General features: G+C 48.3%; 1 protein-coding gene across 1 annotated transcript in view; it reads left to right on the top strand.

Moving 5' to 3' along the window:
* PCSK2 (proprotein convertase subtilisin/kexin type 2) overlaps positions 1-16,912 on the top strand; it is a 211,138-nt gene that overhangs the window by 176,934 nt on the left and 17,292 nt on the right. Inside the window, 3 exon segments of the mRNA XM_032605784.1 lie at positions 5,704-5,879; positions 16,786-16,845; positions 16,847-16,910. Coding sequence (XP_032461675.1) covers positions 5,704-5,879; positions 16,786-16,845; positions 16,847-16,910 — 300 coding nt within the window.

The following is a 16,912-nucleotide window of genomic DNA, read 5'->3' as shown; positions in this document are numbered from 1 at the left end:
CTCCCCAGCAAGGGCACACTGGGAATGTCCACCAGCAGTGAAGACAGGCAGGGGACCCCTTTGCATCAACACCCTAGGCCACTCCAGGCCAACGAGCATCACGGCCATCCATCCACTGTGTGTCATCTGGATGCTGGAAATAGAGCATGTGAATTCCCAGCGGCTCATCTTTTCCATTTACCCGTCAGAATCGCAAAATCTTGGGCCCCAAAGAGGGTCTAAAGATCCCTGAGTCCGAACACCCACTGACACTTGCATGATGAAAACAACAATAACAGTAGCAATAATAATAATAACATGTTGTCTCTTCCAATGTGTCTGGCACGATGCAAAATCCTTAACTCACTTAACCCTCTTTACAGCTTTATCATACATGATTATATATTTCATAAAGAGAACATATTTATTATATATTATTATCCCTCTTTTACAGAGAACGAAACTGAACATGGGGCCACACAGCTAGTAAATTGTACAACAATTTAGTATCCAGCGCAGCCTGGGTCCCTGCACTAAAACACTTGAAGAGCTTCTCTCTCTCTTTTTTTTTTTTATTAATTAATTTTTGGTTGCATTGGGTCTTCGTTGCTGTGCGTGGGCTCTCTCTAGTTGCGGTGAGCGGGGGCTACTCTGTTGTAGTGTGCAGGCTTCTCACTGCAGTGGCTCCTCTTGTTGCGGAGCACAGGCTCTGGGCACGCAGGCTTCAGTAGCTGTGGCACACAGGCTCAGTAGTCGTGGTGCACGGGTTTAGTTGCTCTGCGGCACATGGGATCTTCCCGGACCAGGGCTTGAAACTGTGTCCGCTGCCCTGGCAGGCAGATTTTTAACCACTGTGCCACCAGGGAAGTCCAGAACAGCTTCTCTTTTCCTGCTCTCCTGATGTAGCCTGGACCCAGCCTGGAATGGCACGCCTCCAGTGATGGGAAACTCACTCCCTCACAACAAAGTCTGTTCTGCCTTTGGACGTGGGTAACTCTAGAAACTTCTTCCTTAAGATGAGCTTTCTCTTTGACTTCTGTTGCCTGTTTCCATGAGCACAGCTGTTACCACTTCTTCTAGCTAACACATGGCAAGGAGAGAGGAAAATTCCAATTAGTCTGGCTCCCAAAGAGTAAATGCTCTGTAACACGCAGACCGGTACATCCGGGCTGTCCCAAAGTCTTGGTGCTGTCTCAAAGCTTTAATAACTTCAAAACTTTTTTTTAAAGTTTAATTACTTACATTTCCTTATCCACTTATTTATATGTTTTGAAGAGAAAGGTTAATTTCCATTTTTTATTTTAAACATGCCTTTATTAAAGTAACTCTTTAAGACAACCTAATTCTTTTCTTAGTTTTAATTTTTAAATCAATGTTTGGCATCTTTAGCCAAAAGGGACTGAGACAAAAAATCGAAACGGAAAGTGTATTATTCAAAATTCACAAAACCAAATAAATGGACAGCCAATATAAATAATGAACCCTTCAAATGATGTTTCTTGCAGGTTTGTCAGATTTATACCTCTGAGAGTATGAAAAGGGCTCGAAATGCAACACGCCTTTTGGGAGATGCTGTCTCTTGCCTTTAGCCCCTTCCAGGACTCAGGAGTTGCAGCTGGGTGCCCACCATGTGCCGGTCCTCCTGGGGGGTGGGGATGCAGCAGTGAGCCAGCAGACAAGACACCTGCCCTCACACAGCTTCGAGTCTAAAGGGAGACCTAGACAAGGAGCAAACAAACACGACAGTATCAGATCATGATTGCTGGTTGCCGGGGCACAGCAAGTGACTTGAGGGCAGGTTCTACAGCATCACACCTGGGCGTCTGCAGAGCCCCTCAGAGCAGCCCCAGGCTGGGGCCAGGCCAGGTGGCATTGGCCTTACCTGCCTTTCTCTGAAGGCAGAGCAGATAGACTTATGCATCTGCTAACGAGTGCTCCTTTGAGCAAAGATTCTAAAAAGAGTTTGAAAACCACACTGTAGACCATTATCAAAGTACCCTGAAATTTCTCTACCAGCGATGAATTGCTTCCACATACTTGGCCAATAAAACTCCTAATAGTCCAGTGAGTTTGTACATATTTTATCTGAGTTTTTAAATAAATCAGTAAAAATCACTTGTTGGCACAATGACTAACATGTTTCCAGATCCTTAAGACCTAGACCAGCATGCCTCGGCTCCTTAGCCTACAGGTGAACACTAGTGAACACAAAAGTGGCGATTATCGACACTGAGGTGTGCAGACGGATGTAGCACTTCCTGGTGTCCGTACAAGCTCACCTTTTGTAGCAGGAGGAGAGGCAGGGGATTTAGCTCAAATCCCTGGGCTGTGCAGCCCCTAGAGCCCAGGGCTGCAAGCAAGCCATGCAGCAGGCGTGAGGCTCAGGTTCTAAAAGGCAGGAGGGACTCACAGATTCACTGCTGGTCATGAATGCGGTGCTCAGGCTGGCGGGAGGGCAGGGGACAGAAATGCTTGACGTGCAGGCTCTCCTGCCATCACCTCGCCGCAGCCCGCAGAGCATTGTGCAAACGTGAGGATGCCGAGTCCTGGCTCCCTGGGCTTCCCGCTCTCCTTCTGCCTCTCACTCTCACTCTCTTGCCTTCCCCATCTTTCTCACTCTCTCCCCCTCCCCACCCCCCTAGACCATCCAGGGACAGAGTTCCTCCCTAAAAACCCTTGGGTCACCCTGAGCCTGAGTCTTGGCCGCTAATGGGGCAGTTGCCTGCAAAAATTAATACTGTATCTCATTCAATCCATGCACGCCTCATTCCCTCCGAGCTTAATGAGATTCAAAGAATGCCGGGGGCCTGGGCCCTGAATGTGAATGACAGCCCTGCTCCCAGCCCGTGGCCGTCCCTGCCTCCCTAGATGCTGAACAGTCCGGAGATTAATACACAACAGCTCTGATGTTCTGGGCGGCACAAAGGGAGCCAGGGCGGGATGAAGAGGGAGAGAGGCAGAGAGACAGGACCTGCAAAGAGAGAGGGCAAAGGGCACCAGCTGGTGACAAAATGCAAAGTCGCCACTGTTTGGCACGTGGGACGGTCCGGGTGCGCTTTGGCCAGAGTTGAACTCCTCCCTCTTTTCAATGGAGGCAGGCTATTCAGTGCTGGTCATCCGGGCACTGGATGAGTTCAAGACCATCTGAGTTTCCTCCTTGCAGACGAGTGAATACCAGCCTCTCTGCGACATTTCCAGTCCACAAAGTGGACACGACGTGTGAGAAGAAGCTGTGCTCTTCAGTTTACTGTGTAAGCTGTCAGCCACCTTTGTTAAACAGACTTTTTAAATGAGCAAAATATAGGTGGGCCAAAAGTGAAATGTGGAGTTTTAGATTTCCTATCCCTAATGAAATGAACCATAAAACTTAGCTTCTGGAAAGTTGAAACCAAAGACTATGCTTATGCTGTAGGAGCTTTCTCCAGGAGAAAGGATATTAACTAATAATTAGACTTGTTGGCAAAAACGGTGACCTGATTTATGAGTAGAGGATGGAAAGTCTGGACCTGTTATCCCTGCTAGGGAGAAACTCAACTAAATTAGGTAATAATATCATGCATTTATTCACCAAATATTTATCAAGCTTAAGATAAATTCCAAGCGCCATGCTGATGCCCAGGGACATAGAAGTACACAGAATAGACACATGCCCTGTACGCAAAGACCTTGCTGTCTGGTGGTAAATGAAACACACAAATAAACAATTGTAAGAGAAGGCTGACAGTGCAGTGCTAACAGAGGACCTGCAGAGCTGGACCCAGAAAGACTTCAGGGGAAAGGCCTACTGAGCTCATAGGTTAGACAGGAGGAGGGTGAGCTCTGGGGAACATTGCAGTGCAAGCGCAAGGGAGGGGCCGTGAGACGTGGGAGGAGGAAAGAGAACCTTAAGAGAAAAGACAATTTTCTGTCAATTTCATGGGCCCTGTAAGAGCCTGAATCTTCCTGCTTTATATCTTTTTCTGGAAAAATGTTTATCTCAGGATTAACAAAACATGCATGTAAAAGCATTAACTTTATACCCCCAATGTCCCAATTACCTAAACAGTCATTCTCATGTCAGGTTGCACTTCAAAACCACCTTAGACCAATACCTGCTTAGGACCTGTGCAAATAATCAGAAACTCCAGGGACCGGGGAGAAGCGGCCCAGGCACAGTATTTAGGAAATGCTCTGCAAGTGACCCTATAATTGGGAACTGCTTTAAGATATATAAGCCTATTACCTGCAACTAGAAAAGGAAAATCAAGATGTGAAGGCAGTCCTATAACTTTATTCGACAATCAGCAGTTAGTTCTCATCCGCATGAACTGTCTGTAGATTTTGGGACTTTTTTTAAAATTTATTTTTGGCTGCGTTGGGTCTTCATTGCTGGGCACAGGCTTTCTCTTGTGGTGAGCGGGGGCTACTCTTCGTTGTAGTGTGTGGGCTTCTCATTGCAGTGGCTTCTCTTGTTGCGGAGCACAGGCTCTGGGCGCGCAGGCTCCAGTAGTTGTGGTGCGTGGGCTTAGTTGCTCCGTGGCATGTGGGATCTTCCCGGACCAGGGCTCGAACCCGTGTCCCCTGCATTGGCAGGCGGATTCTTAACCACTGCGCCACCAGGGAAGTCCCTGTCTGTAGGTTTTTGAAAGTGGTGACAGGTACATAGGTAACGAATGTATATGAATCTTCCTTCCTTAAGTTGGTGCGCACACCACATTAGGTGATGCTTGTGTAATAATGCCCTTTGACCACCAGGGACAAGTAAGAAGGGTCAGAAGCCAAGCTCCGACTATGTACAGACCAGCCCTTCGTTTCAAAACTCCCGTGGACGGAAAGACTTAGGTCAGCTTCAGCAGCACTCTAGTCCCTTGCTACGAAATAGCATATCAAGCAGAGAACAATCTTGGCCCCAAACAGCAATGTTTAGAGGGTAATGACGAAGGAACAAATGCCCTTCCCGTTGGCTGCTGCTGAGTGAACCCTGGACAGGCTTTTTCTAGACAGCCCAAGGGTGATGTGAACCGTGGGTGCCACAGGCCTGGGCTCCTCCTGAGTCCCTGTACACACAGTCACACAATCAGAGAAAAGTTCCCAGCGAGAAGTCACTCCTACAAGGCATCATAGAAGCACACACTTTACAAAGGTGGCCTAGGGGAGAAGGAGGAGGGGGTGTATCCTGCACCCCACTGCAAATATATTTTAGAATGACCCCTTCAACATTTCTGTCCCCCCCGCCAGAGCCCCTCCTCAGCTACAATGCAACTGAGAGTTCCTTCCCTGCCCCTCCCCCTTGCACTGTCCTGCCCCTCCCTCTGCCCCTGCCCCCTGCCCTCTAGAATTGTTCCTTAAATATCTAAGAGCAATCTCCTCCCCACACTGTCCTGCCCAGTAGATTTATTTCTCCTCTGAAACGTGTCCCCCATCAACCCCCCAGTCCCTGGAAGCCAAGCTTCCCACATTAGGAATTCTAGCAACTTTTGCCAGGGGTATAAAATTGTCTTCAAATAGTTGCATAAGGAAAGGAGTGGGTGGGGTCCAAAAGGATGGAGTGGATCGGTCAGTGCACCTGCCTGATCCTCTGATCACACACACAGCGTGAGGCTGGATTCAGGATCGCCCGGCTGAGCCCAGGGCACCAGGAAGGCAGACCTCCAGCCACACCCAGGACCCCAGCCCCCTACCCCACCTTGCCTCCTGTGAACCGGGGACCGGCACCCAGAGCTCCCCGGCCCTCACTGTCCACAGGGATCCGGATGCTGGACCAGCCCTTCATGACGGACATTATCGAGGCCTCCTCCATCAGCCACATGCCTCAGCTGATAGACATTTACAGCGCCAGTTGGGGCCCCACCGACAACGGGAAGACGGTGGACGGGCCCCGGGAGCTCACACTCCAGGCGATGGCGGACGGTGTGAACAAGGTAAGGTCGTTCCTGCGCCAGGAGGCCCTGAGCCACACTCGGGGAGGAGGGGTACGGGGTGTGGGTGGGGGAGGGGGAGGGGTGAAGAGTGGGGGAGAGGCGGATCGCTGGTGCCGATTGAGCGCAGCGAGGGGCAGGGCTGCGGTGGAGGTGGGGCTGTTACCCTGTGCCTTAGCTCAGGTCCTTCGAGAAATGGACCCCAAATTGGGTTAGAGGTCCAGACTTATTGGAGGGGGCTCCTGTGAAGGACAAAGGCAAGGGGGCGGGGGCCCTCCGGAGGGCGACGCTATCCTGGCCCCTGCGAAGGGAGGGGGGAAGGAGAGTCCCACAGGGAGCTGCACTAGCACCCCACCGTGCAGACGTGGCTGGGAGCAGCCCTGGGAGCGGGGTCTCCGCGCAAACTGGGTGTCTTCAGAGCGCAGCAGGGGAGCTGCGTCCAGATGTTCCTGTGGGGGAGTCAGCGCGCGTTTTCGTGGCTGCCCATCCCTGGGGTCAGTCCGGGAATGGACAGAGCCAAGGAGCAGGGACCAAAGCAGCACCTCAAAGGGAGGCAGCCGGGAGCCGCGGGTCACTGTGCGGGTGAGCGGCCCGTGGGGAGCGGCAGGAGGTGGCCTCTGCGATCCCAGGGCAGAGTCCCCCTGCAAACCACAGCCAGGCCAGAGTCTCCCTGGGTTCAGGTCCCAGGTCCGCTGTTCAGGGGCTGAGTGTCTATCCGCAGTGACCTGACCTCACTGCGCCTCCGTTTTCCTGCCTGTAAAATGGTGATAACGGTGCATTTCTCCTGGGGTCGCTGTGAGGTGTGAGATAGACATGCAAGTGCTGGCCCTGGGAGGCCCCCACAAACGGCTGGTGTTTGCCTGGGTCGTTAGGGACTCTTAACCAGCCGCCCCAAAACTTTGAGGCATAATGCATAGTGTTTCACTAGGGCTTGTGGACACTGTGGTCCAAGAATTCAGTTGGGAACGGTGGGGATAGCTTGTCCCTGCTCCACAATTGCTGGGCCTCAGCTGGAAGTCTGGGGACTTGAATCACCAGGCTGGTGTGTGTTTGCAGGCCCCTGCGAGGGGCTGAATTACTGGCCATTGGTGCCACGGCACCGTCTCCTCGGGGCACTCAGTCGCTTTGTCTTAGTCTTTTCCCAGGATTGGACTTTCCATCAGGTTGATGCGATGCGCTGTCCCTGCCCTCAGCCCGTCTGAGACAGCGACAAAGATCCCTGACGTTGGAATGGCACAGTGCCGTTTACGGGTGGCGGGGCGGGTCACCAATAAGATGGCGGGGGAGGGGCAGGAGGTAGTGCTGCTGCCCCATTTCAGTGCCCAGACCCTTGGGAGTTTATAGGGTGAGACTTCTGACATACAGACAGCTATTTCCTTATTGCATTGTTCACGGTGTGGCTGGAGAGAGACGATTGCACATCCAGGCCCGGAACCAGGTGACAGTGACAGCACATTACCCAGGTGAACACCTGGCAGATGCCCCCCTTCCCCATCAGACACGGATTTTCACTGAGAAGCATTTTTTGACACCTGAGGCCAAAAGAGAGTCAGAGAGTAGGTGACATCTGGCCTCTGTCAGAGTTGACAGTGCAGATGGGCTCAGTGCAGTACATCCCCGGGCGAGTTCTGTCACTCTCCACGAGCTTCTGAACGGCTCCATCACATTTCAAGGCAGGGTACTTCTCTCTTTCCATCTGTAGCGTCCCCTGCTGCAACTAAAAAGGCTCTTTCAAGTATGATTGTTCTGCAAAGCATGCCAAGTACACCAGAACTTAGGAGAATAATTTGTTATGACTTATCTTCAGCTGACAGCATGTAAATATTTTACAAAGTGGAGTATGGTGAAAAATACAGTTTCTCATTTGACTTTCCCCCAAGCTGTAGGAAGGATTCTTTCCTTATTTCAAGGTGAAATTTTTTGGACAGTGTTATAGAATTGTGTGAGCAATGGGGTATTATACACGAGCAAAAAAGACTTCCTCTCAGTTATTTCAGCTGACTGGTCAGGTCTAAAGGAAAATGTACCCCTGAAAGGTGATCTCCACCTGAACAAAGGAGTCAGATAATTACCTGTTACACTAAAGAAATTCTTATGCTTGTCTTTGAATTTTAGCATCTTGCAGATAGGTTTTGTTTGACCAACGCTGTAATGATAAAAGGGGAGAGGAAGAGGAAACAGAGGATAGAGAACTTTCCAGTGATGTACCATCTGCCACAGACCCCACCACTCCCTATCGGATGACATCTGCTTCTCACATAAACATCACCTAGCTGGCTCCTTAGGAATTTGAGTTTGCATCTCCTAAATTTTCTCAATAAATACTTAATGGAGACAGCAAGCAGCTGGCATGAAGTAAGAGAAGAAGGAAACCTTTTCCCCATTTGTTTATTTCAATTTTTTCCTCTTTATAGTCTACGTGTTGAATTTACAGTTAAGACATGATTCACATTACATATGGGAGTAGATGACAGACAGAGACCCCTGAATTATGATATATCTTGGAATTGACTTAGTTCAGGATCCCGCAGAAGCAGACCCTGAGGTGAGGGTTGAGTTCAGGTAGTTGATTTGGGAGGTAAAGGGAGTGAGTGGGGAGGTATAACAGGGAAGAAAGGGGCTATTAAAGGATTTGTTATCAAGTCAGCTACTACCGTCAACTGGAGCTTAATCCCACGGGGAAACTGGGAAACCATGCAGCACACACACTGAAGTTATCCCAGCCGGCGGCACGGGAGCTGGCGGAAAAGTCAGTGGTTCAGGTTGTTCCCAAGGGGTGTAAATGTCCCAGCACTTTCAGCCGGGATGGAGGTGTGCAGGGCAGCCTTCAGCCTCTGGGGAGAAATCCCTTACACGAAGAGACGCCTGTGCTGACATCTGGAAACCCCCAGCGCACAAGAAGCCACAAGCTCGAAGGAATATGGGCGACACCCACTACCCACTACCAATTTGGGCAAAACCTAATCTGAACTTGGAGTCATCTCTCTCGGGTAATAAAGGACCAATACGGCGACGTGTTTGCTGGTCAGAAAAGGATGTAGCCCTTACAGAGAGACTGATGGAGAGCAGAGCCCAGCTGGTATGGGATACGGCATCTTACATCACTCTGACAACCACAAGAGGAATTCAGAGACCACTAGAGGGTCTTGAGAGTGATGACTGACTCATGAGCTTCTTTCCACATCTTAAGGAAATGCACCCAGGGCAGCTCTGCCACGTTTTTGGCTGGCTCTGATGACTACACCCCAACCTCTTATTAATCACACCTCAGGGTTGCTACCAGAGGGAACATCTTAGGAATAGTTAAAGACAAGGGAACAGAAAATCCTCTGAGGCACGGATGAGAGAGGGCATTGATAGTTTATTTCCTGGGCGGGGGATGGGAGGTTGCAAAGGGCTCAAACAACAGATCCCAGATCTTGAGCTTGAATATATTGTACTAGGGGTCACTTGCAAGACTGGCTCAAAGGCCACCATCCAGGAAGTGGGGCGGGGTGGGGGAGGCTGCCCAAGGAGACAGTGATTAATCAGGACGGGCGAGGAGGAGCCTGGTGCCCTGCTGAAATTTAATCAGAGCAGTGGGCCTGACACGGTGGCACAAGTGCCGGGGCCTCTGGCGGCAACGATGCCTCCTGCCAAGAAGCTCCCAGGACTCCTCCAGGAGCCCTGATTGATGCTCTGAAACCAAACGAAGGTTCCCAACTGCACAGGGATGCCGCTGCTTGGAACCTGCGGTTTCGGCCTCTGAGATGCCTTTCTCAGTTACAGTCCCTCCTTTCATCTCTGAGAAGGAGAAACGGGAGGAAAAACTGGCGGGTTTCTGGTGACCCTTCCTAAGAGTTGGCCAGCCCCAGGTGGGGTGGCCAACCGTCCTGGTTGCTCGGGACTTTCCCAGTTTTGCGCTGAGAGCCCCACTTCCAGGAACTACCCAATCCCGGGCCAACCGAGGCAGTGGCCACTCACCCTTTAAGCCTTCTTGATGGTGGCGACCCATCTGCGCCCAGGGAGAAACCCAACCACCAGGTTAAGGGACTGATGTGGACTTAAGCCTTCAACAACGCCTGTGACATCAGAAAGGTTCATCACGGCGTGTTTGGATCCTGCTAGAAAGAGACAGGATGGTACAGGAGCCTTACCTCCAAGGTGGATACATGGCAGGACAAGTCGGGGCAACTGCAGGTGTGGTGAAACACGGGCTCAAGTGAAGGATTTAAGCAGAGGCTACGTAGTGCCACCCTCCGTTCGGCTTTCTTGGGGATCTGACACCCCACCCACTCCTGCTGAATTCCGTGGAACCCACGGGGGTGCGAGGCAGACGCTGCAGTCCCCTGGCCCGGGGGCGGCTTCCTGCGCGTCACCAGCCGCCTCTCCCTGTGCCTCTGCCTGAGGACCTGCCGACCCCACGGGAGGCGCTCCCAGTCCCAGGCTGCGCAGCCCGGACTGTGGGGCGGCCGACGGCGTGCTGTCCTGGGGGCAGGTTCTCAGGGGTCTCCAGAGGCTGGGACGAGGCTCCTCATCGGCTCACACTTGGTTGGCCCTTCTCCCTCCCCCCACCCCTATCCCCATCTCATGCTCACTTGTGTCTCCTGAGATCGCCCCCCAAGTCCTGCTCTCAGCATCTGTTTTTGAGGGGGCATAAATTGGGACCCACTGCTTCTCCCTGTAGGCGTGACCAACAGTTCTCTGAGAGTGAGCCCCCGCTCCCAGGAGGGGTCCACTCATCTGTCACCCTTGTTTAAGGCTCTGTGTGACTTCACTGCTACCCCCAACATTCCAAGTACAGAAAAGAAGCGAATAAAGAATGAAAACATAAAACAGCTACACAGAAATATAATGCAGTCACTGATACTGTGCCAGAGAGGGACTTTCTACACATAAAAGAGGAAATATTTACCCCCAAAAAAAGAGTAATAAATATTACTCACAAAACCTTTAAAATTTCTACAACGCTGGTCATTGTTAAAGCCGATCAATGGATACAGGGAGATTCCTTATACTATTCACTCTACTTTTCGTGACGCTTTTCAAATTCAAAGGTTTTTATTCACACTAAAAAAGCAAAAAGCAATTCAGTAGGTGGTTAAGTTGTCAAGAGTCAGAATATACATTTAGAGAAAAGTGAAAACAGCAACTGTTCTAATATTATACAAATGGCTACTTATGGCTTGGGATAAAATTTTCAGGGACTATATTATATTCCCTGAATATATATATTTCAGGGACTATATTAAAAAGAGAGAGCTTTTTTTAATGCTGTATCTTTTTTTTAATGTTAGATCTATATAAACTAAATGGAACCAAACGTGACGAACTTTATCAGTCAGGAGAGGCTACATTGTGCTGCAGTAACTAACAGCCCCCAAAGCTCAGGGGCTTGAAAGCACAAAGGTTTATTTCTCAATCAGCTGCTCAGCCATCATGGTCCGTAGAAGGCTCTGCTCACCACAGTCTCCTGGGGATCAGAGCCGACACCTGGAACATTGCTACTCACTGTGCAGAGGGAAAGAAAGAGCTCTGCACAGCTGACTGACCGGTAAATGGTTCAGCCAAGGAATGATACCATGTATCTGTCACTCCCACTCACAGCTCACAGATTAAAACAGCTTATAAACCCCACCCAAGCACGAGGGGGCATTATCATGGGCCTAGACAGTGGGCAGCTAGGAATATTTGACAATCAGCACCAACAGCTACTACAATGAGCCCAGAAAAACTGCTGGGTGACCAGTGATCTTGTGAGGACAAACACACAAATGTCAAATGTGTTTGTGAATAGGTTGAATAAAATTGTTCCATGAACTGTGAGTACAGAAAAGCAGTGCTTGTAAATCAATACATAGTTTAATATGGTATTTAAATATATATTTGTAAAAAATAATAGACATAAGTAATAAAGTGGAAATTTTTCTGCAAGTCAAAATGCAAAAATACAAAAGAAAAAAGTGGGTAAATATATATATGCAATATAGATGACAAAAACTTGGTTAAGGTCTTTAATATAGAAAGAGCTCTAACAAATCAATAAAAAGGATATCATGAAAGAAAAAATAGGTACAGGACATTATCTTTGGGGGCTTAGTGCTTATTCATAAAGCAAGAATACTAATGAGCAGTAAAGGTATAAAAAGATAAGCTCAACTGATAGTGGAAAAAAATATATAACTCAAAACAATGAGGTACCAATTTTGTCCACCAAGCTGGAAAAACTATTTTTTTAATGCTTCTAAATCTTGACCCAGATAGGCTGGATGTGGAGTACTTGTGCACTGCTGGTGAAGATATAAATTATTAATAAGCCGTATAAAGAGCTATAATATGGCACTATGGATAAAGAATCTTCATTCATTCCTTTTCACCCAAAATTCCCTATTTTAAAAACTCTGCTTGAAGAAATAAACAGAAATACAAAGACATATATAAAATAATGTTCATTTCAGCACTTTAAAACCTAGAAACAGCCTTCCACGTACGTCTAAGAAAAAGAGTAAATAAATTATGGAATAGCTATTTAAGAAGACTAATAAAAACTTATAACATAGAGTAATATTTAATTATGTGAGGAAATGTTAATAATGTAATGGTAAGTGAGAAATACATTGTAAGCAGGGCCACAAAGGTGGATATACTTTATGATCCCAATTTCATTCTTAAACCTGTTCTTATACTTTGCATTTATATATATAACTGGCAGGAATACACAACATATCACCAGTGATTTTCTGTTCATGGGCGATCACATGGGATTTTTATTTTCTTCTTCATGCTCTAGATTCCAGTTCTTCCACAATGAATATGGTTTTCATTATAAAAATACAACGACTTTTTTAAAGTATGTCAGTGTTGTATTAAGATGTCAAAGTGACTGGAAAATAAAAATGAGTGTCATTGAGTGTTTAGGAAATACAAACTTTATCAGGCTGTCCTCACCAGTGTCTGCAGGCAGATACCACCACTGGGCCAGGGCCTGGGGAGGGGGGTCATTAGTCCGGGTCACTAGGCACTGGGGAGGATGAAGGGACCGACTCACTTTAGCCCCAAGTCTCTCAAAGTGGGATCTTCACCTCCTGGGACAGGTGATGTGCTGAGGGTACACAGAGCCACCACACCAGCCTCAAGCTGGAACTTTACTATAGCCGATGGTAAGCAATTTGTGCCATTATTTTATATTATAAGCAAAATACAAAATCGGCAAGAACTTTTAAGAAATGTGAGTCTGTGAAAGGCTGCTTTAGGCTATGCTTTTAAAATCGGCAAGTTCCAACTCCCTGCCCTTTGCCAATAGGTTAGAGCAAAGACAGCCTCAGCACTGTTGACACTTGGGCCAGATAATTCTTAGTTGGTAGCTGGTGGGGACAGGAGGCAGAGGGCTGCCCTATGCATTATGAAAGTTTAGTAGCATCCCTGGCATCCACCCACTGGATGCTAATAATACATACACCACACACATCTACCCAATAGATGCTGGTTGTGACCACCAAAAATGTCTCCAACGGCGCCAAATGCCCCCTGGGGCACAAAATCACCTCTGGTTGACAACATCAGTGGTTAAGTACCGCCAATAGTGCCTTGGCGAAAAATTCTCTTTTTTTGAAAACTTTTGAGAGACATTAATCCCACTATACTCCAGAAGACTAATACAAAGACAGAATCCAAAGTGGAATTGCACCACATATAAACACACTTGACCAAAAAAAAAAAGCAGGAGTGGCAGGAGAGGCAGAGAAGGCAATTCCATCGTCAACCAGAATAACATGGAGGGCAAGTGTGCCCACCAGTCTCCACTGAGCATGCGTTACAGAGTAAGGGCGGGAAACCCCCAGCAGGAAGCCCTGCGCAGTGCAGGCTCTGGGCCATCTACCCCCTCATCTGTGGGTGACCCTTCCACACCCCGTTTGGGGTTTTGCTCTTCTTTACCACTTGCTCCCTGGATAAAATTCCCTCTGTTGAACTGCCCAGCATGGCAGTATCTTGATCAATGCAGTGTATCTGTCGGGATCAAGTTAAATTTGTAAGTTAACTTGGGGAAAACCGACATCTCTGTGATGCTGCCTTTCTATCCAAGAACATGACAGTGTTGATGTGTCTTTCCACCTGTGTCCCTCTACAGAATTTCAAAGTCCTATTTGGTTTTTTTTTAGTTTGTTGAATTTCTACCTAAGTATTTTATCCTTCGTGTGGCTGGTATGAATTGTGCTGCTGGGTTGCTGTGAGGATGCAGTGAGTTACTATGTAAAGTGCTCAGAGCGGTCCCTGGCACACAGTAAGTGCTGCAGAAGTGCTTGCTGCGATTATTTATCATCTCTCACACCCTCCAGTGGATGATTGCTTGAATGGGGGTCGCAGTTGTTCTATCTTGGTTTCAGCCCAGCTGCTGTTCAGGTGAAGCTGGGGGGCAGAAGTGGATCTTGGGGTGTCATTTCAACAGGAAAGTGTGGCATGCTGATAGCAGGCCCATCCCACAGCCGGCTCTCAGCCTCTTATAGATGCCCCTCCCCACTCACCTGCCCTCAGAACTAGGGTCTGCTCCTCAGTGGCCCATCTTCCCCAGAAGCCAGGGACTATTTGGTGCTGATACCCAATCATTAGAAGCAAGAATATAATTATTACTGCCTCACGTAAACACACACACACACACACACACACACACACACATCTTAGGAAAATGAAGTCTAATATTCCTAGCAATCAAAGTATTCTTGTGGGCAAGTCTTACATCCAAAACAAAACTAATGTTTGCCGCTCACTCTTCAGAAACATGCTGATAGTTATTCTCTGTGTATCAGTGAGCAAAGCCGCATAACAACTTCCCCAAAACTCAGTCTGATCATGGGTCTACAGGTCTGCCGACCTGGGCCATCCTTGGCTAATCTCAGGTGGCCTCACTCATGCATCTGTGGTCAGCTGCGGGGTGAGCTACAGACTTTCTGGTCTGAGGTAGCCTCCCCTGTCTGGCAGCTGTTGGCTGTGACAGTGAACCTGACTGGACTGTCGGTCATCAACCAGCCGGCTAACTCAGGTTGGTTCCCATGGTGCTCTGAGGGAGAGCGAAAGCGGGTAGGGCTCCTTGAAACCAACGCTTGGAACCGGCACAGCACCACTTCCCACCACATGCTGTTTGCCGAAGCAAGAGAGGAGGCCAGCCCCGATTCAAGCAGTGGGAAACGGACCTCTCCTCTTGATGGGCAGGGCTGCAAATCATACAGTAAAGGGAGCATGAATACAGAGAAAGCCGGAGAAGTTAGAGTCACGATCCTTCTCCCTACACCAAACTGAGAACGCTTTTAGCACTGGTTTCCTTTTAGCGGAGGTTGCTTGTCTCACTAGCAGCCCACCTGTGGGCTGGTTCAGAGGGAGTTTCCTCAGGTGGCAGCCTCACCCATTTACCCTGATTCATGTCTGTTTCGCTTTCCGAGGGTGCCATTCCCCGACACTGAGCCCAAATCTGAGTCAGCTTGAGAGGGTGATCCCCTGCACCAGCCGTAAGGATGATACGTTTGTTTCCCTCTGTGTCCTGGTTTCTGAGAGCAGCTGCTCGTTTGGATAGAGTTTTCCAGGACAGATATATCAAGGTGCTGAAGACAGTTCTCAGCTAGTGGCTGAATCAACCTTTGTTGATGTATTGACTCAGTCAGTCACAGGCTAATTAACTCCAAGTCCTGTTAGAAGCAATCAGAATGTCACTTCTCATTGTCAGGAGGCAGAGAGACTTTGGCGGTGACCCAATCATCCTCTCTCCTCTGGTGTCGCCGCCCTTAAACCACTGAGTTAGGACCGAGGACCGCTGGTGGCTGCGCAGGGACAGACTTTCTCTGCCATGATTTCTACTTTTGTCCTTGCCCTAGAGGGTTACCCAGAGTCCTGGCCAGGCTGGACACCTACTACTCACCTGCCACACGGCATCCCTGCCCTCATCACCGCCCACCCAGCCTGCGGGGCAAAGCAGGGTAGCCTGGCCCTCCTGCCCCTGGGGTCAGAAGATAGGAAGCCGGAAGGAATGGCCACTCCAGGTTGTGGAGGCAGAGAGAATTCTCCTAGAAGGCAGAGAACAGGAAAAGAAAAACAGAAGCACTAAGAAAGTGGTTTAACAGAAAAGCAATGCAAACTGTAGGTCCTACAACTAAGCTTGCTGGTTATAACTAATTAGCATATGGTAGTAATCACTGTGCACATCATTATGTTTAAAATTATTTTTGCCGTATGTTTTACTTGATCATATTAGACTTTCTTCTTATATTTATATATTTGGTGTTCCCTACACAGGTACAATATATAATATTTTGCTTAAAAGAATTCTAGTATGATCCAACTGAGTAAAAAAAATGTGTATTATATACACACACACCCCAACATATATATAATCTGTAAGTAAAATGTGTATATTATACTTACAATATTCTACATATATATGTAAACTTATATGAAATATATATAATATATAAAATAGAAGCTATAAATATCTTTTATATCTTATTTAGCTAAGTATTGATATAAATATACAAGTACATTTGCATTTTTGCTGAAAATGCCTGAAAGAATATATAAAAATTACATGCGGGAGGATTTTTTTTTCATTTTCCTTTCCATATACTTTGACTTTTTACCATGAGAATGTACTATGTTTAAAAGCAGTTCATTTGTCAGTTTTAAGGAGATTTTTCCAGTTTTTCTCACTTTGTTATCCCCAGCTTAAATTGTAAATTCGGATGACTTTTCTATTGAATCCTTCCTGAAAAGAAAATTCTCACGGTGCTCGGCCAGAAGGATAGTGGTTTTCAAGGGCAGATAGAAAGGAAGCCAGTCCTTGCGCTCAGCTGCTGAAGAAGCCCAGTTCCCCACCCGGACCCCGACCCCAGCCCCGGCGGGACCCCCTGTAGCCCGCGCATCTCTCCCTGTCGCCCCCCCATCCCAGGGCCGAGGGGGCAAAGGCAGCATCTACGTGTGGGCCTCAGGGGACGGCGGCAGCTACGACGGACTGCAACTGCGACGGCTACGCCTCGAGCATGTGGACCATCTCCATCAACTCGGCCATCAACGAC

This window comes from Phocoena sinus, chromosome 15, assembly GCF_008692025.1.
Source record: "Phocoena sinus isolate mPhoSin1 chromosome 15, mPhoSin1.pri, whole genome shotgun sequence".
NCBI lineage: Eukaryota > Metazoa > Chordata > Mammalia > Artiodactyla > Phocoenidae > Phocoena > Phocoena sinus.
This window is presented reverse-complemented; position numbering and strand designations above follow the sequence as displayed.